The sequence below is a fragment of the Diaporthe citri genome (genome assembly GCF_014595645.1).
Source record: "Diaporthe citri strain NFHF-8-4 chromosome Unknown scaffold_1, whole genome shotgun sequence".
In the NCBI taxonomy this organism is placed as follows: domain Eukaryota; kingdom Fungi; phylum Ascomycota; class Sordariomycetes; order Diaporthales; family Diaporthaceae; genus Diaporthe; species Diaporthe citri.
In genome coordinates, this window is record NW_025064846.1 from 398,915 (window position 1) to 426,734 (window position 27,820).

General features: G+C 56.4%; 11 protein-coding genes across 11 annotated transcripts; 5 read left to right on the forward strand and 6 right to left on the reverse strand.

Annotated features, from left to right (window-relative positions):
- Nucleotides 1-129: 129 nt before the first annotated feature.
- Nucleotides 130-722, forward strand: INS49_000111 (uncharacterized protein; the record flags this gene model as incomplete). Its single annotated transcript, XM_043160949.1, has 3 exons — nucleotides 130-535; nucleotides 593-620; nucleotides 710-722. 3 exons carry the CDS (start codon nucleotides 130-132, stop codon nucleotides 720-722), a joined length of 447 nt encoding a protein of 148 aa, XP_043029455.1.
- Nucleotides 723-2,229: 1,507 nt separating this feature from the next.
- On the reverse strand, nucleotides 2,230-4,134 carry INS49_000112 (uncharacterized protein; the record flags this gene model as incomplete). Its single annotated transcript, XM_043160950.1, has 1 exon — nucleotides 2,230-4,134. One exon carries the CDS (start codon nucleotides 4,132-4,134, stop codon nucleotides 2,230-2,232), a length of 1,905 nt encoding a protein of 634 aa, XP_043029456.1.
- Nucleotides 4,135-7,856: 3,722 nt separating this feature from the next.
- INS49_000113 (uncharacterized protein) lies at nucleotides 7,857-8,627 on the forward strand (the record flags this gene model as incomplete). The annotated part of the gene is made up of 5 exons (XM_043160951.1): nucleotides 7,857-7,869; nucleotides 7,956-7,971; nucleotides 8,044-8,128; nucleotides 8,266-8,412; nucleotides 8,493-8,627. The coding sequence occupies 5 exons, from the start codon at nucleotides 7,857-7,859 to the stop codon at nucleotides 8,625-8,627; spliced, it is 396 nt and encodes a 131-aa protein (XP_043029457.1).
- Nucleotides 8,628-9,109: 482 nt separating this feature from the next.
- Nucleotides 9,110-9,847, reverse strand: INS49_000114 (uncharacterized protein; the record flags this gene model as incomplete). Its single annotated transcript, XM_043160952.1, has 5 exons — nucleotides 9,110-9,358; nucleotides 9,450-9,465; nucleotides 9,536-9,584; nucleotides 9,656-9,682; nucleotides 9,817-9,847. 5 exons carry the CDS (start codon nucleotides 9,845-9,847, stop codon nucleotides 9,110-9,112), a joined length of 372 nt encoding a protein of 123 aa, XP_043029458.1.
- An 865-nt stretch (nucleotides 9,848-10,712) lies between these two features.
- Nucleotides 10,713-11,816, forward strand: INS49_000115 (uncharacterized protein; the record flags this gene model as incomplete). The annotated part of the gene is made up of 1 exon (XM_043160953.1): nucleotides 10,713-11,816. One exon carries the CDS (start codon nucleotides 10,713-10,715, stop codon nucleotides 11,814-11,816), a length of 1,104 nt encoding a protein of 367 aa, XP_043029459.1.
- An 829-nt stretch (nucleotides 11,817-12,645) lies between these two features.
- On the reverse strand, nucleotides 12,646-13,318 carry INS49_000116 (uncharacterized protein; the record flags this gene model as incomplete). The annotated part of the gene is made up of 2 exons (XM_043160954.1): nucleotides 12,646-12,853; nucleotides 12,942-13,318. The coding sequence occupies 2 exons, from the start codon at nucleotides 13,316-13,318 to the stop codon at nucleotides 12,646-12,648; spliced, it is 585 nt and encodes a 194-aa protein (XP_043029460.1).
- A 363-nt stretch (nucleotides 13,319-13,681) lies between these two features.
- On the forward strand, nucleotides 13,682-14,134 carry INS49_000117 (uncharacterized protein; the record flags this gene model as incomplete). Its single annotated transcript, XM_043160955.1, has 5 exons — nucleotides 13,682-13,684; nucleotides 13,739-13,792; nucleotides 13,865-13,909; nucleotides 13,962-14,046; nucleotides 14,106-14,134. 5 exons carry the CDS (start codon nucleotides 13,682-13,684, stop codon nucleotides 14,132-14,134), a joined length of 216 nt encoding a protein of 71 aa, XP_043029461.1.
- Nucleotides 14,135-14,803: 669 nt separating this feature from the next.
- INS49_000118 (uncharacterized protein) lies at nucleotides 14,804-17,062 on the reverse strand (the record flags this gene model as incomplete). The annotated part of the gene is made up of 1 exon (XM_043160956.1): nucleotides 14,804-17,062. One exon carries the CDS (start codon nucleotides 17,060-17,062, stop codon nucleotides 14,804-14,806), a length of 2,259 nt encoding a protein of 752 aa, XP_043029462.1.
- A 2,610-nt stretch (nucleotides 17,063-19,672) lies between these two features.
- INS49_000119 (uncharacterized protein) lies at nucleotides 19,673-21,268 on the forward strand (the record flags this gene model as incomplete). The annotated part of the gene is made up of 1 exon (XM_043160957.1): nucleotides 19,673-21,268. The coding sequence occupies one exon, from the start codon at nucleotides 19,673-19,675 to the stop codon at nucleotides 21,266-21,268; it is 1,596 nt and encodes a 531-aa protein (XP_043029463.1).
- A 1,148-nt stretch (nucleotides 21,269-22,416) lies between these two features.
- Nucleotides 22,417-23,411, reverse strand: INS49_000120 (uncharacterized protein; the record flags this gene model as incomplete). The annotated part of the gene is made up of 3 exons (XM_043160958.1): nucleotides 22,417-22,733; nucleotides 22,845-23,112; nucleotides 23,382-23,411. 3 exons carry the CDS (start codon nucleotides 23,409-23,411, stop codon nucleotides 22,417-22,419), a joined length of 615 nt encoding a protein of 204 aa, XP_043029464.1.
- A 1,417-nt stretch (nucleotides 23,412-24,828) lies between these two features.
- On the reverse strand, nucleotides 24,829-27,003 carry INS49_000121 (uncharacterized protein; the record flags this gene model as incomplete). The annotated part of the gene is made up of 2 exons (XM_043160959.1): nucleotides 24,829-26,827; nucleotides 26,987-27,003. The coding sequence occupies 2 exons, from the start codon at nucleotides 27,001-27,003 to the stop codon at nucleotides 24,829-24,831; spliced, it is 2,016 nt and encodes a 671-aa protein (XP_043029465.1).
- Between the last annotated feature and the right edge of the window lie 817 nt (nucleotides 27,004-27,820).

Below are 27,820 nucleotides of genomic sequence, written 5' to 3' on the forward strand. Positions count from 1 at the left end.
TGACGAGGAGCGTCGATCCATGACAGATCACCCTTGGACGTCGACCGCTAGGCCGCTGAAAATGGGTGGACCCGACGGCTAGTGTCGTCTGAGGCGAGATCCCGCGGTTCAAGGAGACCGGCGAGCGCCATGAACGAACTTGAAGGACAGGACACTGACAGAGCCACAGACTTCACATTCCACGCCTACGGTCGATCCGAGGGCGTTTGTGGAATCATCATTTCCGATCACGCATACCCAGCTCTCGTGGCTCACCAGCTGCTCTCCAAAATCGTCGATGAGTTCCTCGAGGCCAACCCACGGTCCTCATGGGTAACGGGACAGCCCAAGCTCGCGATGCCACAACTGAAGGAGTACATCGATAAGTACCAGGACCCGCACCAAGCCGACAACATCCTTAAGATCCAGAAGGAGCTGGACGAGACCAAAATCGTGCTCCACAAGACGATCGAGAGTGTGCTGCAGCGAGGCGAGAAGATCGACGACCTGGTCCAGAAGAGTGATGGACTGAGTTCTCAGTCGAAGATGTTTTACCGTAAGTTCCTTGACGACGCGTTCAAGGCACAGGGCTGGTGCTGACATCTTCCTCCAGAACAAGCAAAGAAGCAGAATTCGTGCTGGTAAGTCATGAGAGAAGCGAGCTCGCTTGTCAAAAGACCACGGGCGATTCCCTCCTGTTGGAAGCGGCCACTAACCTTTTTGCGTACAGCTTGGTCATGTAATTGCTGCTGTGCATCGCAGTTCCTGTCTTTATCGTTGATCCCTCGACAATTGGGTTGGGTCGTTCCTGGGTAGTGGAGGCTGCTTTAGTTTGAGAGAGCAATCGTCTGCGCATTCATCGGCAGTAATACACGTAGGCGTTGAGATCCCTGGCCCGAGTCGCCCATTCGTGGACCTATATAATCAAATTTTCCTATGATCTTCCTCACCGAGACGAGCACGCGGATTGGAGTGAACTAACACGTTCGACAATTCCCTGCCCGCCACGTTCCGCCGAGGTGGCCGTTCCTGTTGTTGGTGAATCAAGCCACATGCGGCAAGGAGCTCTGCGTGCCAATGCTGAAACAGTCGCAGTCGACAGGGCAGGGGTAGGTAGTAGGTAGTAACACCAGAGGTTCGATTTTGCCTGCCCCAACGCGAAACTCACCGCCGACGACGCTATCACAGCCTTATATGCCACCGAGCGCGTGACACGTCGTGAAGGATGACAGCGATCAATCAATGATGGCAAACGCACTGCCCATATCACACCCCTTTGTAACAGGGCGTTGCGTAAACCTCCGCTGGACAATGCTACCCTCGCGATTCACGCTTGCAGCTGTCACGTTTTAGAGACCCCCCACCATCACACAGACACAAAATGCACGCATGTGAAAAGACTTGTATGACGCCGCGGAGAAATCGTCATTGTCACAAGAGAGGGCGATCATTGGGCGTTTGTCCGTCCTGAACGAATTCCGGGTTTTTGAAAGTGCCTATAGACCGGGCATGGCGACATATGATATGTCTAGTCTGTATCCAGTCCCTAAGCGTCCGACCTTTTACCCCACAACCATCCTAGTTCACCACATCCGTCCCGTGGTGGTCGCTAGATACCGAGCCTGCCTATCCTGTCCTTGTCCCAAAAGTAAAACTTCCATCCGCCCGTCCGACTGCCCGTTCGCTGCCCCTCCCCGCGTGCTCCTTCAAAAGTGGCTTTCGTAAAACTTCCCCAAGAGCCGAGGTATCGATGAAAGGAAGAACAAGAAATGTTGCGTCACAAGCACACACGCAGGGGGTCTAGAAACCGTCGAGGCCCGTCCCTGGTCAAGGTATGTACAGGGGAGCTATTAAAGCTGGAAAAGGTCTTGTGCAGACGAAAGGAGGGAGGTTTGCTTGCCCTTTGTAGGCACGGTCCCGCTCGCTCACTCGCTCGCGCCTGCAATGTGGTCCCGTGGAGGACGGAGAAGGCAATGGCAGAAAGGAAGATTCACATAGGAAATGAAAAGAAGAGATCAAGAAAAACCAAGAAGAAAATGTAAAATAGAAGATATCGTATCCGCTGTGTTCAAACAGTTGAAACGCCAATCTCGCTTCCCAGAAGCAATGCCATGAACAAGCACCGCCTGTGCGCCTCCTGAAGTCCTTCGCTAGTAAGGTGAAAACCAGTCCGAAATGCGATGTAGAAGTCGTCAAGTTCCTAAACTGCAAGGTTGATGTGTGAAAAAGAAGAGAGAAAACCAAACGTCATCACCCCTCCTCGACCACCGCCCACGAGCTCTTCCTGTTCTGAGCCAGGTGCGCCGGGTTGACGGGGGCCTCCCTCGGGTGGATTAGTGTCGGCGTGCTGCTCTTGGTTTCCTTGATCGCCTCTTCTTCCCCGAGCCGCCTGCTCGGCGTCGGCGACTTGACAATCTTCACCCCGAGCGGGCTGACAGACGCGCTGCGCTCCCCGCTGCCGCCGCCGGGGCCCCTCCTTGTCTGCAGCGGCCGCAGGAGCTGCCGCTGCTGACGTGAGATGCTGATCTGCCGCGCGATGCTGACCTCGACCGCGCTCTGTAGCGCGGCCTCTGTCTCGTCCAGGACGCTGGATGGCTTGGTGGCATGCGTGTGTGTCGTGGCAGAGGATGCTGCGGAGGGTGAGCGATGGCCCGGCCCGCTAGTTGAGGATGATAACACTGAAGGGGCCGTAGAGGATGCCGAGACGGATTGTGGCGAAACCATCTGCCACTGTGGCTCGTGGAGCGTGGGCTTAAATGGCTGGGAGATGACGATTTCCTCGCCGGGAGAATCTATCTCGGTTGGTGAGTCAAGTATGAGACCCGATTTGTCTGGACCAAACTGGAAAGTTGTGTCTGTGGGGTAGATAGGTTCAAGCTCTCGCTTTGCTTGCTTCCTCGGCTGTGGCGGAGAGTTGTCGAAGGGGTTAGGTACGACTAATGTAGGGCCATGGCTTGTCGTTGCTGCGCTTGAAGTCGGCTTCTTGTCGAACGTTGCCTGCGTCGGTGACGGTAGTCTTCCTGGTGAAGTGTTCGACCTCAGTGGCCGAGACCGACTTGTAGGGGTATCCATAGCAGGGGTCACACGGCCTTCTGATGGCATTGGGAATAGCCTCAACTGGGGTGTCGCGGTTGGCTGTGGTGAGGTAGCCCTTCGCTGTCTTGCACGTTCCTTCTCCATCTCCTCTGCCTCGACCTTGTCGTCGATCGTCTTCAACCTCTGCAGCGTTGCTTGTCGCCTCGACAATAGAGATCCAGAATGTTCCTGCTTGGGCTGAGGGTGGCCGAGGACATCGCTGAACATGACGCTATATCGCTCCAACTTGGTGTCGGGGATATTCACATCAAGGAATGACGGCATGGGAGGAAGGTTCCCTTGCGGCTGCCGATATGCATTCCCTTGGCGGCCGGGTAGCCCAGCACTTTTCGGCTGGGTAGGTGGTTCGTCAACGTTCTGAGGCATCGTATTCGATCGGATCATGATCGGCTTGTGCTTCGGTACTTTTCGCTCCGCCTGTGTATTGCTCCTCGTGGGCGTTGGCTTTGCAGCCACGTTCACAGACGACGTTGACACTTCAACAGTTCGAGCGAGCGTTATTGTCGATTTTCCGGCATCAGTCTGCGACAGGCCCTGCACGTCTTCCCTTTTCTTCCCACCACCAAATAGTCCAAACAACTTCCGCCTCCCTGTCTTTTTCCTTTGCAGAGATCCAACGGGAGCCGCACCGGCGGATGAGGGTTCCGAAGAACTGGTAGGTTGAGGGGAGGCCGGTGGAAACTGAGCCTGCCACCTTGAGGGCGAGGGGTCCGGTCGTGGTGGAGGGCTTCCCAATGCCATCCCTATTGGAATTTCGCCCGAGGTAATAGACTCTGGAGTCTGCACCCTGATCGGTATGGACACCTCGTGTATTACTGGGAAATTCGGGCTGTGCTCTGGGGTCAGCGCCGACCCCCGGACAGGCACGTGGTATTGAGACATCTCTGCCATGCGGCCCCTGATGTACATGTCGTCCCTGGATATTCTTTTGTCGAGACCCTGTTTTTGTCGCGCCGTTCTGAAAAACATGTCGTCTTTTGACATCCTTTTATCCATTCGACCCCGTGACGGCCCCGTGGCCGTCAAACTCCCAGACGTGCTGGGTCGTGCTGAGGCCATGGTTGCCGGCGGCACGGAGTGTTGTGGTGGTGACGGTATTCGAGGCAACGGGCGGTCGAAGAAATGGAAGTTGTACCCGGCATGAAGTTTGTTAGGGGATGTGCCAGCATTTTGAGGAAATCTGCCGGTAGGGAACGAGTTTAATGACTGCAGGGGAGGGCCTGATACACTTGCTGCGTCTCGGCCGTGCATCTGTAGCCCACTTCCTTCGTCCCTCCCATGCCCCATCTGAAGACCCAGCGCAGTCCCGCCAGACTGGAGCTTTCCGGAGCTGGGACCACTTTGGACGATTGTCGATCCCCGTATTCTTGGTACAATGTACTCCGCAATACGGGAATCAATCAAGATGGCCAAATTCCCGGTCACCGCAGATGAGGAGGACTGCTTCGGTGTAATGTGGGGACGGGTTTCGAGAATATGAATGACAACACGCGACCTGCATGTAGGGGTCCCTATAAAATGCGCTAGGCAATGATAACATGAATAAGGACGAGCGAGGCCTGCGTCCACGAGCGAAGCACCTGCCGTCGGGCTGCCAAGACTCCCACGAGACAAAAGGCAGATGTCGGTGCTGAAGAAGCTCGTGAGAGCATGGAAAAAGCAACTCACTCAGACATGCTGGAGATCCCGAGTTGTTGATTGTATGTATGTGTTGCCAGCCACGGGGCAGATAGATTCCCTGCGAGGAACCTGCTTGTGTCCCCAAGCCTCCAGTCTTCTATGGTGCGTTTGAGATTGGAGGGATGGTTTATTTCGAGAGAGATCATCGACATGGGTATGTCCTTGCAAGGCGTACGGGGTGCCCCGGACGAGGCCAGGGTCCTGGGTGGAACAGACCGGCGGGCGGAGGATGCGACCCATGCCCTAAGCCATCAGACTAATGTGGTAATGAGGTCTTTTGCAGGGCAGCACGGCGAGGGTCGCACCGCTGGCTGCTTTGTTGAAAGATTACTGTTTCGGAAGTTCGAGTCAAGACGATGGCTGCTACTCCGCGCTGACGGCCCGCCGAGCGAGCCTCAGCCTGACTGCACTAAGTGCGTTCAAGTGTGTTTAATGAGGCGCTGGGATGTGCTGCCGACCTCTCCTGCGATGACGTCCACACATTGCCACAGCTAATCAAAGTCGGAGTGCATAATGGCTCAGTCATTCGCCGCGCACCATCGGCATCTCGATGAAGGTGCGAGGAATCAGCTTCGGCCATCATCTTGCTCAGCTCGTCGCAAAGCCAAGCTGAGCTTGAGTTCTTGGAGGTGCCGCCCGGCTGGGGCCGTCGAGACGACGTGAGTGGATGTGACTTCAATGAGGCTTCAGGCTTGCAATTATGAGCTGGTATTGCCGGCCAAGCAATTGGTCGCGAGAATGCGTGCCAGCAAATTGGATGCCACTTGTACCAGGACTAGTCTGCGAAATTGCTATAATAAGCCTGCACTTTGAAATGAGTGAACACCTCGATGCTGATGAAGATGGAGTGCAGCCGACGTCCAACGCTGCTGCAAGGCTAGCAGCGTTGCATTCGGCTACCAACTGCAGAAGCTGCTGCAAGTAGCGTTGTCACCTCGACTTATAAGGAAGAGTTGTATAGTGGCCGCTCCAAGTGTCGTCGGTCGTGGAGCAGGTCGGCGGCGCTCAGACGTGCCCACGCTTAGGCGATTATTCGCCCGTGACAGCCAGATCATCGTCTCAGAATTCTTCCGGGGCTGCCCTGTGGCCCAAGCTGCGTGATAGGTCACAGGTGATGGCCCTCAAGGTCGAATCACCAGGTAAAGCCTGAAGACTATCGTCTGCCAAGAGCGTCGTTTCACCCTACCGGAAATAGCATAGCTTATAATGTCTCATCAATGCAAATCGTGCGAGGCAGTGGCTGAAACTTCTGACTTGGACAGGAGCCCCTATCCCTGGAGAGGTGACTTCGAGAACACTGATAGAAGAAATAAAGTCGGATGAAAGGTTTGTGACAAACGTTGGAAACCTTCTCGGAGGAGCCGCGCAGCTGGGCTGGCAGGGCAGCGACGCGAATTTCGGTAAACCAAGAACAATACACAACAAATCGTATACGCCAAGAGAATGAGATAACGGCTGCCCGCTCGTCCAAGCTTTGAAGCAACGCCGCATCGACAGCGGGCAATTTTGCAGCGGGCTGAGGGGCCATCTGGTCTGGGGAGCGGGCGTGAACTCTTATCCAGACGCTCCGCTTGCCGTACGCGCACGACAACTCATGGAATATAACAGCATCGTCCCAAAAAGGTCGTCGAGATTGTCGTCAAGGTGTCGGGAGACGCCGTTAAAGCTCGGACCGATGATCTCGTGCATCTCCCAAAGTCGAGACCATTCCTCCATGTGATCTACCACACCATCGGATCGCTGGTCTAGGCAAATGTGCGAAATTCGAAGCAAGGAGTTTCCCTCTGGCAGATCCCTCTACGCGGCGTGATCTGCACCCGACATGAGATGCCAGCAACGTTTCAAGGCTCGTGGATCTGTCCCAGAGGGGATCGGCTAGGACAACGTTCGGGCTGCCTGCCCGACTTGTGCATTTGGGTTTTGAGTTTTGAGTATGCCCGAACCCAGACGTCCAGATCCTGACGAGCAGTTCGTCCAGATGCCTGTATCACAAAACTGGGGCTCTCCCCAAGATCTGAGGGCGCCCATTCCGGGTATCGTTCCGTTTTCACGAGCTTGTCTGTCTCCTTTCCGGGAGAGGGCCTCCTCCGGAAGTGGTTGCTGCAATTGTTAAAGTGTCGAGCATAACCTTGGTTCGCAATGTTTCGATTCCTTGTCTACCGATGAAACTGAGTCGAACCTCCTGAGCGCAGAGGGTCACAATGCAAGATGAGCTGCTCAGGAGAGACTGAGGGTTGGCATAGCACATGATTCAAAGGGGTATATGTGCGAGTTGTTCAAATGGGGGAGTTCGTAACAGACATTGACGAAAATCCGGTATTTAAAATGAGTCGCGCCTCCAGATCCAGATCGCAACAACCCGAAGTGGCCTGAAGCGTGTTGATTTCCACTGCCAAGTCGCTGTGAACCAGGCATTGGAATTTCGGGTTTGCTGATTGAAGAGACCAGTGCACGGTGGGAGATGACGTGACGGTAGCACTGTGGCCCCGTTGTCTTTACCGCTTCGACTGGTTGATCCACGGCCGTCTATGAGGAGACCCATCGAGAGCGGTCTGACGCTATCGGTGCCGGTGACTTGCGGTCGAGGCTGCCCTCATCCGCGAGGGCGTCATACTGCACACTGCACAGCAGCCACAAAAGGGTGCGGCGGGTCTGACGGCGCACCCGACAAATGGGAGCCGCACCCAGGATGCATGATCCATCTCGTTGCTCTCGACGGCATCATTTCGTCCAGGTGGCCAAATAGACTAGCATGTTCGAGAGCTGTCACGGGATCGGACCTCCCAACAGAGGCGTGTAGGTAGATGGTGGTAGAATGGCAGCGCTGGCAGGAAGGCTGCCAGTTGTAAGGTGTTGATCACCCAGCACGGTTACTCACCAGAGATTGGAAGTGGATTGGTGAGACCCGCTTACTTAAGGTGGCATGGGTGCCAAAAAACCAAGCAATTCGGGCAGCGGGACACTTTGGAACTCCAAAACAACCACATCATACCCAGACGACAGCTTCCGCCACCAACCTTTGAAACCGTGTTCCCTTCCTTTGCACAGAATCTGTTCTAATCCTTCGTACCTGGTATCACACAACCCAAAACTCCAACAAGATGTCGTGGCAAGGTATGGTAACAGCGATTCCTCCTCACCTCGGCCCCCTTTTGAACCCCCACCTTGGCGCCGCGGTGGTGAAGCTAACTCTGTCACAGCTTATGTCGACTCCAGGTAACGACAGCACCTCACCACAAGCACGCAGAAAAGCCCGTGGTCAGCTCCGTGTACTGATCTTTATTGCAGCCTCGTCGGTTCCGGTCATGTGGACAAGGGCGCTATCATCAGCGCTGCCGGCGACAGTGCCTGGGCTACCACTTCCGGCTTCACGGTACGGAATTACCCCGCCATTTCCAGGAATGAGGCCATGTTATGCCCACCACCCAACCTCGAGTCCCCTCACAACCGGTCCCGGCAGATTGCATGTAGGACGGTGCAGCTAGCTAACATGGCGTGGCAAACGGACAGATCAGCGCTGAGGAGATGAAGAACCTCGCCGACATCGCCAGGGGCGACTCGGCCGCTGTCGACAAGGCACACGCCGAGGGCATCCACGTCGCCGGCGAGCGATTTGTCGTCACCCGCATTGACGACGGCAACGTCTACGCCCGACAGGTAAGAATTTCCCCCCTGATGTGAAATTCCGGGTGCGGGAACAAAGGAAGCAGCGTCCTGACTTGAGTGTCGACGTCCAGGGACGAACCGGCATCGCCGTCTCCACGTCGAAGCAGGCCATCCTGGTCGCACACCACGGCGAGACCCAACAGGCAGGAAACACCACACAGACCGTTGAGGCGCTGAAGGACTACCTCGTTGGCCAGGGCTACTAAGGGTTGCAACACGGGGGGATAGGGATGCCATGGAGAGACTCGAAGTGGATATTGAAGAAGGGGGAGCCACCCACCTAGACACGTGGCAGTGCGTTCAGTCTATAGAACAGCGCGGACCATGTGGGAACGCCGAATTTTGAGCAGCGAAAACTCGTCGTTGATTTTCTGCATATCCGAGGCAACGTCGTACATATCGCCTTTTGACAGCCAGCAATAATTGTGATGCCGTGATCGTGTTCCTTGCACGCAATAGCTTACGGAGACGGTCCCAGATGCAAGACGGGTATTTCTCCATTTTGAACGCCGAACTATGTCTATGAGACAGTACTTTTAAAACTTGCTTCTGCCATTATCCTAAACAGCCTAGCCAGGCCGTGGTCTTGTCCACGTCCATTATTACACAGAGTCATCAAGCATGCCGCCGAGGTGAGTTCAGACCGGCAGCTCCGCATTTCTCCTGCCACCCATGCCGAGCCGGTCTATCACGAGGCCGATATACGGCCCGACGACGGGCGCGCTCCTCGCAAAGGCGGCGATGGTGCCGAAGAAGTCGCAAACAGCACCATGATGCCGTACAGCTCGACGCAGAAGCCGATCAGCGGCCACCGCAGCAGTATGAGGGCCAGCCCGGCGAAGAAGGCCGCCGTGCCCTTTGCCTTTTGCTTCCTCGCGAAGAACAGCAGCGTCTTCTGCGGCCCGATTATTATAGTGAGTCCGATCAGGAAGAGGATCTGTCGTCGAGGAGTGGGTGAGGTTAGGCACGGATCTCGCAAGCAACGGTTCACCGCAAGATCGGGGGTGTTCAAGGGGGGTTTCGCATACATTTCCCATCGCAAGCCTGGGCAAATCCAAATGTCAGCCCAAGAGTCGCCTCGCCAATGATAGCAAGTAGGTTTGCGACAACTCACATGGCCCGGTCAAAGAAGAGGAACACTCCTCCTATCAGGAAGAAGCCACCTATCCCGCCAGTCAGCCACCGCGACAGAACCGCGACCCATCCGTCGTCACTGAGGAAAGTAGAGCCGTACCGCCGGAGCAGAAGGCCACTCCGATTTCTGTCGCAGAGAACACCTCCAGGTCAGCCTTTCATAGTCCTTTTCCTTCTCCCCCCCGGCCGAGTCGCGTGCGTGTGTGCATGCGACGCGTCGAGGGGCAGCAGCTGTTGGGGAAATCGCATGGTATAGCGTACTCTGGGCGTCCGACAGCCACATTGAGGGCATCTTGACGACGTTTCACTATAGATTCGAGGGGATGCGGGGTGGTTGAATTCCAGAGGATGTCGGCAAAGGGGTTGGTCTGGCCCAATTCAACGAGCACATCCGTGTAGCAGCTGTCGCAAAAACGGTTCGGGATTGTTGAAAAGTGTCTCGTTGCGACTGAGACAGGGGTGCCTGCACTTGCCGGTCAGATCTCAGAAAGCTACCCACCTCGGCCTACCTGAGGTAAGCCAAGGCAGGGTAAGCTTCTCCTGTGCTCCCCCAGGGCCCTGTGGCACAGCGGCGATCGCTATGTCGGTCTGCCGGGTGCGGAAGCTAAACAGGAACGGCCATAGGGATTCCTAACAGGATTTCGAACTACCCCTGCGCAGTAGCCAGAAGCAGACAGGTAGACAGAGCACTGGGTTTACCTACGAGATAAGCTACAGACAGACTCTAGGCAGCACTGCATTCTTCCTTACAACCACGATCATACTCCGCCTACGCGGATTGGGACATGGTTTATAACTTTCGAGTCTGGCTATCCACTTACTAACCATGCCCCTTACTCAGCACTAACATACCCTAAGTTTTGCCTCCGCAATAATAACGTCGATGGTTGGATGGGCATCGTGATGCTGCGGATCCCACAAGATGCTAGGTCCATAGTGCCTCTTGGATCTTCCTGCAATGACTAGTCGCCGGCACCTTCTGCAGTCCTGCGGACAGAGAGCCCTGGTTTGGACAAGCCCGAGCTTGACAGCTGGCAAGCGCCGGCCAGGTATTGTATAACACGGAGGATGTGTCAACAGATGCTCTCTGCGCGTTGCCCGCTGCCTTCATCTTCCTAAATTCCCTACATCAAGAATCTCACCAGCTTGTACTCAATATGGCTCCAGGCAAAGTACTCCTCACCGGCGCGACCGGCTTCCTCGGCTCCACCATCCTCATCGACATCCTGAAATCCGGTTACACAGTCAACATAGCCGTCCGCAGCGAGGACAAGGCCAAGCTGATCCGAGAAGCTCCCGCCATCGCCTCGCTCGGCAAGGACTCAGCATGCAAGTTTTTCATCGTGCCTGACCTCACAGCAGAGGGATGCCTGGACGAAGCCACGGCCGGCACGGACTTGGTCATCCACTGCGCCACCCCCATGCCGTTCACGGACGGAGACATGGAGCAGGACGTCATCATCCCGGCAGTCAAGTGCACCCTGCGAGCTCTGGAGAGCGCCCAGAAGGCCGGCACGGTGAAGAGGGTAGTGGTGACGTCGTCACTCGGCGCCTTCGCCTCGCCCGAAATAGTTGGGGGCACGTATGTCCCGCCCGAGGAGATATTCCTCGGCGAGAAGCCCAACGACGACTTCGGGCCACCGTTCTACAGCCCCCTGGTCGGTTACTGCGCGGCCAAGACCGCCGCCCTGAAGCGGTCGCTCGAGTGGATGGACAAGGCCGTCGCGGAGGGCAGTATCAGCTTCGACCTGATCAATCTCGCGCCGTGCTACATCTTCGGGAAGGTGCCGCTGGCGAACAACACTAAGGACCTCTACGCGACCAGCAACCAGGTGCTCCTGCGTCTGGTGACGGGCGCGGGCCGGTCGCCGGACGGGAAGCCCGGCCCTGCGACGCTGTGCGGAGGGCTGACCGTTGACGACTTCGTTGAGACCGTGCACAGGAGCCTGGACCTGGATGGTGTCAAGACGCCGAGCTCAGGGCCCAGCAAACACGTCGTCACGTATGTGTATTCGCACAGATTCGAATGGAACGACATCTTCCCGGTCATTGCGAAAAAGTGGCCCGAGGAGGTGAAGCAGGGAATTTTGGCAGGGGAAGGTGACTACCCCACAAAGCCGAACATCAACTTCGCCATGGACGAGTTCACAAAGACATATGGCGGTTTCAGGCTCAAGGGCGTTGAGGCTTTTCTTGACTCGCTGGTCCCCCAGTACCTGGAGCTGCTAGAGAAGGAGAAGGCTGTGTCGGTGTCCGCTTGAGTGGTTGGTCAGAGTAATCTATCCCGAAGCCCAGACTCGTTACTATACGGTCCTGTACCTTGAGAGCATGACGTAAGCACGCACGGGCCATTATAGAGCTACCATACAAAACCTTTGGTTCGAGAAAGTGCAGACAGCTCTTCTCTGCACGATGCTTCTATCACTGTCAACGAGTCACAGCTGTCTGACTTGCGGCAGACCGATGCTGGTGGTGCAATAGTCTGAGTTGTAAGATGCTCATCCTCCCAAAATGATTATTCTGTCCAACCACGCAGGTAAAGGGCCGTGTCACATTGTTCAGACACTCCCAAAATCTCTTCAGTGTCTCTTCTCTCTGTTCCCGCACACCCAAAATGCCCCGACGGCCAAGCTCTTTCGCTTGGTAACTGAGTCCTGTCTCTCCCCACGAGTTCTCGGTGATCTGTCGGCTTTTCTCTTTTGAAAAAGGCAAACAGCAATCGATCGCGATTAAGCCGGAGCGTCAGCTGTCATCCCGTCGTCGAGAGACTTCGGGTGCGTAGTTGGGGTTTGACTTTGACGGTCGTACATATCCCCTTCCTTTTTTTTTACCCTCTTGTAGATGCTGTCATGCGTGCTTGCATTTGGATTGAGTCCTGCACCAATGCCGCCGTTTCTCGGGCCTTCCAAAAACGCCTGCTTGCCATGTCTGGCACCACGCGTGCCGTGACTTGTCTGCTCCTCGAACGCCGTCGCCGCCATCCCATATTCGTAGCCATAAAGCAACACCCTGAATTCATCCTGCCCCGTGCTCATGTAACGTAGTCGCCCACACCCACAAAGACAAAGGTATCTCAAACAGCCAGCCCCCTCACTTCAGGACCGTGTGCGCGCCGCGGGCCTCCAGGTACTGCTCGGCGTACCCCTGCGGTAGCCCCCGTATCATGGCGAAGACCTCCTTGTCGTGGTACCGCAGCCGCGTCTTGGGGTCCTGGTACGGCGCCGGCAGGCCCGTGACGTCGCAGTACCGCTTCTGCGGCGCCAGGCTCGGCGCGCTCTCGATGTTGGTGTACGTCGCGCTGGGGGCCCCCGCGCCCCCGCCCGCCAGCGCCCGCCGTCATCCCCGCGCTCGCGGGCCGCAGGCTCTTCTCCAGCACCAGCTTGGACAGGCTGCGCGACGCCTGCGCGAGGTTGGGCTGGGAGGAGGAGGGGGTGCCGCCCGCGCCGCCGGGCGTCGAGGACGCGTCGTTGGCTGGTGTTGAGGTCCCGCTCGTCGAGAGGCCGTCGTCCTTGTCGTCGTCGCGGGCGGCGTCGTTGGGCGTTGCGGCGCCTGAGCCGTTGTCCATCGGCGTGACGGCCAGGGAGGCTTCCCTTCTGGAGGCATCGCCCAGGATTGTCTTGATGTTCTTGTTTCGCCGCTGATTGGGCCGCCACGAAGGGTTCCGGAAGGACTTGTGGATGGAGTGGATGTCGAGCTGTTCGATCAGGGCGTAGTGTGCCGCCTGCTCAGCCTCTTTGGCCTCTTTTGCTTCGGCGCTGTTCATCTTGTGTATGGCTTTCTGATTTCTATCAAGGGCGAATGGAGTATAGGGTGATTGGTGAAGACGTTTATTGAGTGGTTCGGTCGGCGATGAATTTTCGAGAGAGTCGAGTTGTAGTGGTTGAAGTTATCGCCGTTTGTGAGTAGAAGCTCCCCAGAGCTGAGCGCAGCCGCGGCCAGTGAGCCTTGCAGGGATGACCTTCCCAAAGCACACAGTGCTGTAGTTTGGAGCTGCTTCTCATTCAACACTGTTTGCCAATTGAACCCCAACTTCTCACAGCGCGGTTGCAGACGCGCCCAACCCTGAACAACCCTCATGGAAAGTCAATATTGACCGCATCTACACCTTCGCCGCCGGATCGCCAACATGGTATGTCTGCAATTGTAAAGAATCTAGAACAAGTCGCTGATGTGATATTAGGAGAGCCCTCATGAGCACCAGCAGAACCTCCTGCTGTCCCGAGTCATCACGAATGTGGTAAGTGCCCCCCATATTTACAGTCTGCGCACCCCGGGGATGAAGCGGGCAGCGGCTGACCGCTCCTGATAGGAGAAATTGAATGAAGCAGTGATGGTTATGAACAAGACTCTCCAAGTAAGGTTTCATCTTCAAATTCGGTATTTGGGCCTTGCTAATACGTCAAAAGGAGATAAACATCCAGAACATGAACATCGAGCTTGTTGCACAGATGTTCAAGAACTACCAGTCCAACGTTCTCTTCCATCTTGAAGGTCCGTGACAGTCAAGTAATCAATGGGAAGAAAAGGCCAGGTGACTGACAAGCTTCTAGCCACCGACAGTCTGAAGGACCCATCTTGAAGGAGTCCAGCGTGAGAAACCTTTGTGGAAGGGGTGGGGGACGGACGATGATGAACTGAGGCATCTCGTTTAGAAGCCATTACTCATTCACATGAACGCTCATAGCATACCGTTGTTTCTTGAAGGTAGTCTTTCATGGAAACAGTTCGTCAATCAAGGCGAATGAGCATGAGCTTATGAATATCATGACACACATGTCAGGCGTACTCCGAGACGAGTCCAGACAAGCTTTGTCAGGCATAACAAATGCTAACACATGGGAACAAGAATTGACTACAGAATCTTGAGGTGCGTGAAATTCTGTCAGGAGCGTCTTCGTAGAAGAACAGCCGTGACCTGACAATCTGTACCTCGTGTGTGACTTGGGAGCACATCCTGTACGGCACAAAGTGCTTGAATACCGGGTTGCATAACCCGTCATATGGTAAGTGGATGACCCCCAAGGGATAACGTCCTGTGGGATAAGCCCCTGCGGTATAGCCGTTATGGGACATCCGGATAACCTCCTCTGGGGGAACCTCCCCTGGGACAACCTCCCCTGGGACAACGGGATGACTCCTTATGGGATAGCCTGTCACGGAATAACCAACTAAGTTGTGGGATAAGCTCATGTGGTATAACCTTCTACCTAACTCCTGTAGGATAACCCACCCCCTTGCGAGCGACTTTCTAGGCGAATTGAGCCTCCTTGAGGAATTTGTTCCTCCATACCTCGTACGCCTCCAACATCTCCGGCGTAATCATCCGAGGCCTCGTCCTGATCTGCTCTCTGAAGTCCTCCATCGTGACGCCCGGCCGCACGTCCATCTCAGAGTCCCTCCAATAGGCCGCCATCCCCGCCCCGTCGCAGATAGCCACTGTCTCGGCGCCCGAGCAGCCCTCGCTCTCCCTCGCCAGCTCCCCGACGTCGATCTCCTCGGCGCACCGCCTGTCCGCCAGCCACTTCCGGAAGATGGACGCCCTCGCCGCCTCGTCCGGCGGGCCCACGAAGATGAGCCTGTCGAACCGCCCCGGCCGCAGCAGCGCCGGGTCCATAGCCTGCGGCCGATTGGTGGCCGCGAGCACGAGGACGTCCTGGAGGAGCTCGAAGCCCTGCATCTCGTTCAGCAGCGTCGAGAGCACGTTCAGGCCGCTGCTTCCGCCGCCCCCGCCCGACTTGGTCGACCCGAAGCCGGACCTCTGCCCGCCGATCGAGTCCATCTCGTCCAGGAAGATGATGCTCGGCGCGGCCTCGCGCGCGCGCTGGAACAGCTGCCGCACGTGGCGCTCCGACTCGCCGACGTACATGTTGAGCAGCTCGGCGCCCTTGACGGCGAAGAAGTTGAGGTCGCTCTCGGTCGCGAGCGCCTGTGCAGCCATGGTCTTGGAACAGCCCGGCGGGCCGTACAGGAGGAAGCCCTTGGGCGGATTGGCCATGTAGGCGAGGAGCTCCTGTTTGGACGCCTTGGACAGGGCCAGGGCTCGCTGTAGCGTCTGCTTGACCTCCTCCTGGCCGCCGATGTCGTCCCAGTGAACTGGTGGAGGTTTGAGGTCGATGTCGTGCATTGTAGATGGACGAACATTTTTCATTGCCCGTTCAGCAGTTTTTTCCGAGACAAAGTAGTCATCCGGTGAATGGTCCAACCCGTCGTCCTGGAAATCGTCTACTCTATCCTCGTGTAATTCAAGGACTTCTTGATATAGAGCCATCAAATCATTTCCGTTGTAGGCGTGTGTCTTCTCACTCATGCTGGCTAGAACACTATCCCCGTTATCAGGAGACAGAGGCAGATTGAAAGACGACAGGATCGCTCGCCTCCTGGCCTCGTCTGGGAGGGGGAGGTTGATGTGCCTGTGGAAGCGTCCAATGGCCATGAGCTCCTGTGGCATTTGGGCTGAGTAGTCTAAGCATGTAGCGAGAACCAGGACTTTGGGACGCTCGTTTTTTGCTTCCGTTTCCGAGGCCAGTTTGTCAAGGAACTCTGCCAGAGTTTGGATGACAGCGTTCCTGTTGCTGCGATCCTTGTTGACGAGTTGTCCGAAGTCGTCCATCACGACAATACTAGGCTGATTCTCTCTCGCTGTCTCGAATATCTTGGCGATGGAGGCGAGCTTCTCACTCGCCTGGATGCGGTGGACTGTTCCCCAGCCCGTTTCACAGATCTTGTTGACGAGCATGGTCTTGCCGGTTCCATGGCCGCCATCAAAGACCAAGCCGCACGACATTTGGTATGCGGGAGATCGGAATGGCTGACACCACCGGCGGAGCTTCCTGTTGAGGTCTTGGATCTGGGGCTCGAGGCCTGGTATCATGTCCAGTTTGAGAATTGCTGGTATTGCAGCCGGTGCTGCGATCTGTGGGTCTTGTCCGGTGCTGATACGGATCTTGGTCGAAGCGGGAATGAATCGAGCATTGCCACTCGTCGAACCATTGACGCTCGTAACCTTGAAATTCCTGAAAATGCCCTCCCCAGCTAAGCGCTTGACCACCAACCCGGGAAACACGTCATCCAAGCCCATCATGTTCCCCTTGAGTGTCCACTCCCAGAACATCACAGCCTCTTTTTCGATGGCGGGCTGCGCGGTAGTGGCATCTTCCAGGACAACCTCTTCAGCCTCGGGTACTGCCTGGCCGTCAGTGTAGATGACCTTGACCTGGTCCCCGAGCTTGAAATCGCAGGCGTCTTGAAATGGCTTGCTCATCTGGACGATGCCACGGCTCACTTTCGGGTCTGCTGCTGCCCATAGCGAAGCTTCTCGTGTAGTCGCCTTCCCATCGTCCAGGATTTTTTCGACGTAGCATCGTTTCCCATTCTCTAAGGCCGTTCCTGTGAGCTCGAGGAGGACCTCTTTGTTGACGTAGATCCGTGATGCGCCCTTCAGTGTTTTGTCGCCACTCTTGTCCGACGGCGACGGCACGGGTCTTATTCTGACCTCGACGAACTTCATGGTAGGCGGTGCTCTTCAGTTGCTCTCATGCTCTCAAAAGTGACGAGTGCCGACAGGTCTGGGTGCATGGGTGCATTGCCGCAAGATGGGTGTAAAAAAAGTTTCGTCCTGATTAGGAAATTTTGGCTTGGCGCTAAGTACCTCCATACGCGTATCTCGTACCGGCTATGTCTCTCTTCCTAACCACCTGCCTACCTCGAAATGACTCACAATGGGATGCCCTACCTAGGTACAGCTGGAGCTCTTCCAGTAGGATACTCTGGTATGGGATACCCTACCTAGGTACTGTGGGATAGCCTCCAGTAGGACAGCCTCTAGTGGGACAGCCTGCCATGGGATACCTTCCAGTAGGACATCTTCCAGTGGGATACCTTCCAGTGGGATACCTTCCAGTGGGATACCTTCCAGTGGGATACCCTCCAGTGGGATACCCTCCAGTGGGATACCTTCCAGCGGGATACCCTCCAGTGGGATAGCCTACTGACACTGTAGGCAATTACCAGGACCTAGATAGGATAACCTGTACCTAGGTATGGGATGCCATACTATGGGATAACCCCCAGTGGTATAATTTCTAGTGGGATGAAATACCCTAGATTAACCATCTGCAGGACAATCTCCGGTGGGATAATCTGCTATGGAGGAACACAAATAAGATATCCTACCTATATACCTAGGTACCTAGGACACTTACCTGTTTGCTATGGAATCCCCCAGTAGGATTCCCATGGACGAACTGAGACAGTGTCAACTCAGCACCTGTGGATCTTTCCCGTAACGTACTGGCTCCCGAGGTCCCAGAGTGGCTGGCGCGCTTTTGGGGAAACCCTGTGCAGTTGGATCGATGCACCCCTGTGTCTACCTACCTAGGTAGGTACGTACCCCACGTAAATCGAGTACCTGCCGTGCGCCGACAAGCTTGGAAACTTTTCGCGGCTCGAACTTTGATAGCTTTCTCTTTCCCACCACCGTCGCACACCTGCAAAGCTCCATACAGGCCTAAACCCGACCGACACGAGGGCCCAAATGTCAGCGACTTCGCTCCCCACGACACGAATGAGTCGGATATAGCAGCTCGTTGCATTGATGCTGCGTGCGAGGCGACTGCCATTGCCGCAGTCTCCGTTGTCACGATGGAGGACCACAGCACCTGCACCTGCACCTCGACTGCGCCGCGCGCCATCGGCAGCTTCCTTCTTCACCGCGACCGCCACACGACGCAGCGACAATGGACATGACGAGCAGCCCGCGGCGGAATCAAAAATAGAGGATGGCCAAGCCATGCAAGGCGCGAAGACAAGACTTCGTGTACACAAGATCGGGGTACGCGGTGATGATTGGGCATTTTTCCAAGCGAGACGGAGCACCCAGCCCACGACGGAGCACATTCGATTGAGTCTGCAAGGGAAGAACCCTTTCGGCGATCGCGCTTATGAGTACGAGCGACACGTTGCCAAGATGAACGCCAGGCGGCAAAGCCTCAATGCCCCAAAACAACATGATCAACCCCAGAAGGCCAAGCAGGCAGAGGTTTCTCACTTCCAAAGTCTTTGGCCCCGCCCTCATGAGTCCAAGGCGGTCGAGCGACACACGGCTGGAATTAACATCAGGCATATTCGCCAACGGGCTCCTAAACCCCGCGATGTACCTCAAGAGGCTGAGCAGGCAGAGGACTACCACTTCCGAAGACTTTCGTCCCGCCCCCATGAGTCCAAGGTGCTCGAGCGACACATGGCTGTAATTGAGACGAGGCGTCTTCGCCAACATGCTCCAAAGCCCAGCGATGTACCTCAAGAGGACAACGAGGTGGAGGATTGGTACTTCCGCGGGCTTCGGCCTGATGACGATAATAGTGTGATCCAGCGGGGCAAAAACATTTATCTGCGAAGGCTTTGGGGCCATGATGATGCGCCCAGCGAGGTGGCCAAGGAGCATCATCAACTTCCGCTACGTCGGGCTCTGCAACTTGAAGACAGCTCCCAAGGGGACCGCCAAGAAACAGTTCGGACGCCAGCCGGTGTAGCCAAAGACAGGTTGCGTGATGAACAGCTGTCAAGCGAGGCGCCGGCATCCACTGAGGGAGGGGCAGATGTCGCAACTGACGTGCTCCAAGGTTCTACAGCTGCTGAACCGGGCCGGCGAGCTTCCGATGGGCATCGTCCCGGGGCTGATCAACCCCAGGGAGCAAGAGATCCTAGAGTAGAACTCGACTCGTGGACCGAGATTTCGCCCAGAGTCAAAAAAGCCATCACTCGCCAGCACGAATTGGTGTCTTTCGAAAAGAAGCCTCTGTTCAGCTCCAGGCTGTCCGTTGCTCCGGAGGCTCTATTGCTAGAAGCACTACATCAGGCGAAGCCGGTCGATGCAGCACAGTACTCCGGTGAACTTCCTGTCGCTGCTGCAGACATAGGCCCGGCTGAATCCCTCCAGAGATCATTCACTGAGGATCCTGTTCTGATGAAAGCTCATTCGCTAGCGGGCATGCTCCCGTTCTCTGTGCAATCATCCTCGCCGAGATTTCGTCTTGTGCCTTCCTGGAGATCGACTCCTGGGAAGATTCCAAGGAGCCCACAGCCTTCCGAAATCAAATCCAAATCACTGGAAAGCCATATGAGCGAATTGCAGATCAAAGACGAGACTGAGTTGCAGCCAGAGCAGCCCCAGGAAGGACCAGTCGAAGTCTCCGGCTCAATTCCGATCAAGCCTGATGCCACAGATCTGGAGGAAGGCAAAGCGACGAATGATATGGACCTTAAGGCACCGCAAGATTCACTCCAGGTAGATATGCAGGATGCGTCGGCCTCTAAACATGACAGTAGCAGGCTTGGTGAACCGACCCAGCCTCCAGCTCCAGACAATCGCTCCATATTTGAAAAGCTTTTCGAGGAGCAAGAGCGAAAGAAGGGTGCTGGCTTTGGGCAGCAATACTCCAAACTAAAAATTGCCGAGAAGGCAGCGAAAAGAGGAGAGCCAAGCGCCGTGAATCAACGTGATGAGCCGGAGATGGACCATCAAGATGGTCTGAACTCCAGACATGACCAATCAATCTTCCGCCAGCTTTTCCCAGAACAGGCGGAATCAGAGACGGCAAACATTGAACAAGAGTTGCCTCGCGCCACGCATGAGTTACTACACCCGCCTGAGGATTCTGTCATGGTCTCCTTGCGGAATCAAGTCCGCAACTGGATGTCGGAAGAAGGGCAGGACCAATCAAGCGGGCCCAAACCTGGAGAATACGGATCCCACTCGACGGTGGTGGTGATTTCCGGGACGAGCCCGTCGCTCATGGATACAGACTTCTATCGCGTCGCACCCGAGGGCCAACACGTGGAAGGCTGGGCCGGCGGCCTGGTCAAGGTCATCCAGGCCCACGACTCCATCAGCTACGAGCCCTTGGGCCAGTATTACCTCATGTTCCACACCCGACCGTCCGCACTAGCCTACGTGAACGAGGTCTGGCGTCTCCACGAGCTGAGCCGCAAGATGCTCCACGCCCCGGCCGACTCGGGCCGGGAGGTCGCCAAGGGCTCCCTGGACCAGGCGCCCGCGTCGCCCCAGCCCTTCCTGACCGACGAGGAGAGGGCGGCCGTCCGGTCCTTCACGCTCTGCTCGCCGCACATCACGCCGTCCATCAGCGTGCGCATGTGGAACACGCAGCTGGTCCGCGAGCTCGCGGCCAAGTCCAACATCGCGGACGTCCTCCCGACGCTGCGGCCCGAGGGGAGCACGCCGGCGCGGGTGCTGCTGAAGCTGACGTCGCCAGACGGGCAGCACGGCGAGGGCCAGGGCGGCCTGACGGCCGACGAGCTGTGGCTGACGCTCAGGGACGACGGGCGCGAGCGCAGCGCCCCCTGGATGCTTGCCAACCTGTCCGAGGGCATCATGCCCGTGAAGCCAAAGTTCATCTCGGAGCACTACAAGATCACCGTCAAGGCGGAGCCCGTGCCCGTGGCCCTGGAGCTGGACGACGGCGACATCGACGGCTTGCACGAGGAGCTCGCCGGGGCCCCTCTCGCCGCGCCGCCGCCCCGCAAGGACGGCAGTGGTGATGCGGGCGTGGACCGGAACGAGCGCTTCAGGCGGTTCGTCCTGACCTTCACGCAGCCTGCCATCGCGAGGCGGTTCGTCAGGTGCTGGCACAAGCGGGTTGTGTACGATGCGCTGCTTGACAGGAGCGTTGTAGTTGATGCTGTGGCGATCATGTGAGAATTTACGGGCCGATCTGTATATTTTTGATCTTTTTTGTAGACCATACATGCATGAAACGGGACGAGATACCCCCCAGATATACAGGCAGAGAGACAGAAGCGATCCTTTTCGAGTCATCCCAAACCGTGCGGACCCTCCAGATGCGATATTTCGGAACATTGCGCACTGATGGTGACTTGACGCATACGATGCCTCTCGGCCAGCCGATACGGTCTCGTTCGAGAATTAACCACCACTCAAATCTCCATGAACTGTCTCGCAAGACTCCGGTTGTGCTAAGACCGGGCCCCGACCTCATAAGCTCCTGGTAGCCGCTGCTGGTAGCCACTCCTGCCTAGTCTCGTACCTCCCCGAGCCTGCATTCAGCACTGGCTTAGTTGCTCCCAGCATCAATCGTCACAACACACCCTGCTACATATGTGGTGACGTTGCCAAACATCACGATCAGACAATCACTTCAAGACACCAAGCACAACACCTCCGAATACCTGATCCAGAGCGACGACCACAAGCAACTCGTCCGGATATCCTTCCGCGGTATTTCATCTCTTTTTTGGAACAAAATGTATTTGCAACCCAGATATAGCCACTAACTCCGTTTGCTTCCGAGTATAGACACTTGCCATTTGCCTCCGCGGGAAAATAAAATAAAAAAGAAAGAAAGGTGGGTGAAGGTGACTCTTCTTTCTTTGCTCGCTCGCGTTCTTTTCCCTTTCTCTCTCTTTCTCTAAAGGAAGCATCGAGTTCCGCCGCTCTGACCTGGGCCCCCTATTCTGGACCCCCACACACAGCCCCTGGCCATCACCGACTGCTCCGTGAAGAGTGGCGCCTTTGTAGCGCTCGCGGGAGCGCCCTCTGTCCGTTGTCCGTCTCCTGCCCCGTTCCCAAGGGTCCGTGATTGATCTGTGCTGTTCTTTGTGTGCACCCGCCCCGTTCCTCAGTGCCTAGTTGCATCGAAAAAACGCAGGCAGGCCATCATCGACAGTCCCTCGTATCTCTCAACATCGCAATTCCACCGGCAGTCCTGTTGTTGAGCTGTTCGTCCCCATACGCTGGTCAGCAAATAAGCGTGCTCCCCAGTAACATGCCGAGCCTTCTCGAGCCCCCGCCGCACCCGAGCATCCCAAACCGCCGTACCGCGTGCTCTAGCAGCACTTGCTCCCGGAGTTCTCAGAGCTGCCGGCCACGTTGACGCCGGCGCCGCCCGTCGCGACGTCGTTCTTGGACGTGTCGATGATGCGCTTCTTGATGTCGGAGGCGAGGCTGTAGAAGGCCTTGTCGATGTTGATGTTGCTCTTGGCCGAGACCTCGAGGAAGGGGATGCCGAGCTCGTCGGCGAGGGCCTGGCCCTGCTCGGTGGACACGGCGCGCTTCTCCTCCCAGTCGCACTTGTTGCCGATCAGGATCTTGTTGACGCCCTCGGTGGCGTGCTGCTCCACGTTTGCGAACCAGGTCCGGATGTCTGTACAAAATCCCCACGGTTAGCACTGTCCCCGTCTCATGTGTGCAGTTGCGTGCCAGACGCCCCACGGTGCACACCCTGATGCATCCCCCCCTGCTCAGCTGCACGTACTGTTGAAGGACCTCTCGTCGGTGACATCGTAGACCAGCAGGATGCCCATGGCGCCGCGGTAGTAGGCGGTGGTGATGGTGCGGAAGCGCTCCTGGCCGGCCGTGTCCCAGATCTGCAGCTTGACCCGCTTGCCATCGAGCTCGATCGTCCGGATCTTGAAGTCGATGCCGATGGTGGTGATGAAGGACGGCGTGAACGAGTCCTCGCTGAAGCGCAGCAGGCAGCAGGACTTGCCCACGCCGGAATCGCCGATGAGCAGCAGCTTGATCTGTCAGGGGTAGCAGAAGGTCAGTCGGGTTGGGTGCTGGAACGAGGGTTGTTTTGGAGGCATGATCTGGTTATTGTTGACTGGAAGGCCGAGCTGACTCGCTGAAAGAGCCTAACTGTCTGACTGTCTGTCTGGTGGTGTGCTCGTGGCTGGAGGGAGGGAAAGGTGTCGGCTTGTCACCGTTGCGCTTATCGCATTCGGTGACATGTGGGTGGGACAGAACGTGGACGTGGCTCTTTCTGGACTGCGGTGGACCCAGGGTCACATACCAAAAAGTCATAATTCCTGTTGCTCGCCATTGTGGAGGACGTCAGAGCACCGCTTGGGATGCTGTCTTTCTAGGGAGTGTCGGTCGATTGTTGGAGGAGGAAGTGAGCGACGGACGGAGAGGAGGGCAGGCAGTTGGCAGTTGGCAGTTGGCGGTTGTGCAAGGAGGGATGATGATGGATCCAGGATAGGATGGTCTAGCAGTAGCAGGCAGGCCAGGTGGGATGGGTGGCCCTGGTCTGTCTTGGCGTCCCTTTTGCCTTGTCGGGTTCGCTACCAGCCGAAACGGCGTCAGCAAGAGAGAGACTGATGAGAGACGGTCGTAGGGAGTAGGTACTGTGTGGGACAAGGTTCGGGGCTCGCAGATGTTGTGCAGGAGAGAAGGTTGTGAGGAAGCCTCAGGGCGGACGAAGATGGCGGTCGATGAGAGATGCCAGGTTCCAAGTGTTCGGTGGATGTTGCAGTGGAGGAGGCGCCTGCCGCTTCGGAGTACACGAAGATGGGTGGATGCGTTGGGTTGCGGTTGAGCCGTGTCACTTGGAGTTACGTGTTAGTTAGCCTTGGGGGGGATGAGTCTCCAGAATCTCCATTTCTCCATTCTCCATCTGGCTTTTGGGCACAGGGGTACCCGTACATAGCCAACTACTGGCCACCCACCAACTGCAACAAAATACACACAACTCCTGCTACTTTTACTGTACTCCCGACTCTGAGGTCTAGTCCAGATCGACTTGTGCCCAGGACCTCCCCAGGACAACATAGGTACCGATCCAATCTCCCAAGGCAGCCGCGGTCACCCTTCCTGGCCCTTGTCATGTCAGGACGGCCATTTGAGGCGTACCCTTCTACCGAGGCCGGCCATCCAAGCCACTGACGCCACGCGTTCGACACTCTGAGCGGCGAGCCCTTGCGAGCTTGGTTCCCATGACCAGACATGCTCTGATCGTCAAAAGTTTGAAATAACCGTTATCGCTAGTTCATAGTCTACGGTTGCTGTACCTGTGAGGACAGAGGGCGAACAAACATCACATGCCAGCACGTTGGGTGGCAAGCAGATCCCAGCATCCAGTGGTCGATTTCGCAGACACATCACCATGGGAACGTATGGTTCTGTCTGAGTCAGTTAATTTTCGTTGCAAGTAAATATTTGGCTGCTGCCATATTTCGATAAGAACATGCGCGTTCGAGTAAGTCCTGGGACAATAGGGGCAATTCTCCCTTGGACAAGTGAGGGCCGAGGTCGTGATACCTGACAGCAGAGCCGTAGTGTTCAGGCACTTGAGAAGCAGATAGCTGATTGTTGTGTATTGTTGTCATGCTTGTGTATTGTTGTCATGCTTGTGTATTGTGTCATACATCCTCTACATATTTTCTTTGGATCTCCCCTGTGTGCACCCACACCTTCAACCCACGCTCTGTAACAACTGCAGCTCGCCCTTGGTAGTCTGTCTAGTTGGCACGCAACCACCTGGCATAAGCCCACCGGATCCTGTCCAGCGCCCTGACCTGGATCTGGATCCCCTTGCCGTTCGCCACGTCCTCGAGGTCCTCAAGGAACTCGCTCTCAACCTCACGGGGCATGAACCTCCCGACCCGCACCAGGTTCCGCAGGGTGTGCACCTCTGTGACCAGCAGGCCGTGGTCCTTGTATCCCAGGATGCCGTTGACGGGTGTCGCCTCGGTGAAGATGCGGTCGATGTTGCGCAGCGTCCTCACGCACCGGCCAACGCGCTCGCCCTGCTGCCGGATGCCCCTGCGGTTGCTCAGGAACACGCCACGCAGGTACGAGAGCACCGTGATGGAGACGAGGATACCCGGCGTGAGGCCCACGAACCCAAAGACCAGCTCCTGCGACTTGAGCAGGGCGTCGATCCCGCTGATAGCCACCTCGAGGTCGACCTTGGTCTTCTGCACCTGGATCAGGAGGCTCCTGACCAGGTCGCCCTTCACAGCCCCGACAAAGGGCTTCCGGAGGTCTCTCTCGTACGCTTTGAGGACGGGAGTAACATCGCCCTCCTTGACCTTGTCGCGGATCTCGGCAATCTGCGTCTCGGTGAGGGGGGAAGAGGATTCCGCAAGGCTGGGCTTGTCGACCGCGAAGTCCACCACCATCCGCTCCAGGCTCTCGCGGTCGGCCTTCAAGCTGTCGCGGCTCATGATGGCGATCTCGGATTGGGAATCATGTCGAATCGTGCCAACTACCTTGCGCACCGGCTCGACTACCCAGTTGAACCAGAAGTCTCGCGTTGTTACGCCGAGGTCTCGGATCCAGTCGATGATGTCGGCTTTGCGGTTGGCCAGAATGCGGAGGAGCGTGGAGGATGATACCAAGAGCAGGCCCATGGGGAGCCAGTACCTGACGAGTCGTGACGGACGGCCGTTGGCGGCCACGATCTTGTTCGTCTCTACAACGTGTCCCGGAATGCGGTCCTCCAAGATAGAGAGCAGCCTCCTTGCCACGATGGCAGGTTTGTTGACCATCTCATCGGCATGAATCGACAAATCAGGGTCCTCCTCGATTCCGGCGAAAACCTTGTCCTCGAACTCTGACACGCGATGTTCCAGGTTCGATGCATCTCGGAGTACCAGGTCCATAAGGGCGACGCTTCGCTCCACGACACCTCGTAACTCGGCGCTGTGGTCGCGGACGTCGCTCTTTTCGTCGTCGATTTCAAAGTTAAGACCTTCATCCACCAAGACGCCCAACCCGGTCGCCGTCATTTCGCGCAGCCTCTTGAGTTGTAGCTGCTTCTGCTTGGCTTCGGATCGGCACAAGGATACCGTAGAGAACATTTTGCGTTGCACATCTTTGAGGGACCGCTCCATCACGGTCTCTCGCACGATGGAATAAAACCGGGCCCATCGCTGGGCCAAACCGTCGTTGTCCGACTGTGGTGACCTGCTGAACAAGCTGGCACGCCGCAAAAAGGTTGAACGTATTCTGCTTTCCTGATAGACGTCCTTGCCCCATGTCCACCAGCGCATGGGCGACGTCTGAGCAGCGTAGAGACTGCTGTAAGTATACGACCCTAGAACCTGGTCCCAGTACCAGATGTCATGACTGAGAGGGATGATCTGGTCCAGGAAGGTGTTTAAAATCAATCCATAGGTCTGTGTGGTGGCCTTGCTGACGAGTAGCCACTCGACCTCGTACTCGTACTGGCTCTTGGCCTCGAGAACGTCTGGACGCTCATCGGCAGTAGCGAGGCCGGACTGGTGAAGAAGCCCGGTGATGCTCGCAGCAGGCAGTATGATAGTAGATGTTGTTGAGAGTCGCTTCACGATGCGCAGTAGATCGTTCACCCTCGGGGATGAGAGGTCGGCCGCGGCTGTGCTGCGGGCGCCGATCTCGGTGCTACCGTCATCCTGCTCCTCAACAGCATCTTCCGTATCAACCAGGGGATTCAGAAGGATACGGTCTATCTGGGCGTCGACGCGCCGAACTTGGCTGCGGAAGTGTCAGAGACGGGTTGTACTGAATGAGATATGCAGGAGACATGCAGCATGGAAGCTGCTAGCCTGGCTGGAGTGAGGGACTTCTCCATGTAGCGAGGTGTCTCGGGATACGTGATGAGTCTTGGCCGGGTTGGGCACAGCTTCGACTTACTCGGTCACAATCGACATCTTGACCTCAACGGTACCCGTAAGGCATCACCGGAATGTGCTCCGTGCTCCTGCTCCTGCTCCGTGCTTTCGTAAGGGTGTGAGGCTGACGGCAGATGGATGGGCGGGCTTGGGTCCTGCAACGCGCGGAAGGTGGCGATAGGTCCGATCAGGCCACGCAAGATTAGCCCTCGGAAGACAGCACAACCGAGGAAGGCAAAGAAGATCAATGGAAGGAAAGAGTGGGTTGCTGGAGAGGCACCTCCCAGGCCTCGCTCATCCGGTGGAATGGGAGCTCAGCTTAGAGCGGGTCTCTTGTGACCTCAACCGTACGTGAATGCTCCTCAGCTGGGAGCTTTGACGCGGTCAACAAACAGCAGGAACAACCGGATGCTTGCTTAGAAAGAAACCACACAGCCTGACAGGGACATTAATAAGAAAGACAACAGGATCTCCATAGATCCATAGAATGAGGAGATTGTTGGGCTTTTCTGTGTGTTTGGTTTGTGTAATGTGGGCCAGAGCGACGTGGTCTGGTCTGGCGCTGGCAAACAGCTGGCAAACTTTCAAGGGGACGAGAGACGGACGGCAGACGTCATCAACCTCCAGCAACGCCGCAGAGCCTCACTGCACACCTTCTTTGACGAAGGTGGCCACGGGCGGGTTCTGGTTGGCTGGAGAAGATGGGACAAGCCACCACTTCTCAGAAATAGGACAAAGGGTCTGTGTCTTTGCCTTGGTCTTTCTACAGGGCAGTTCATAGACCAGGAGAGTCTTGGTGTCTGGATCTGGTCTAGGCGGATATGGAGTAATTGCAAACTTGTCAAATCCAATCTGG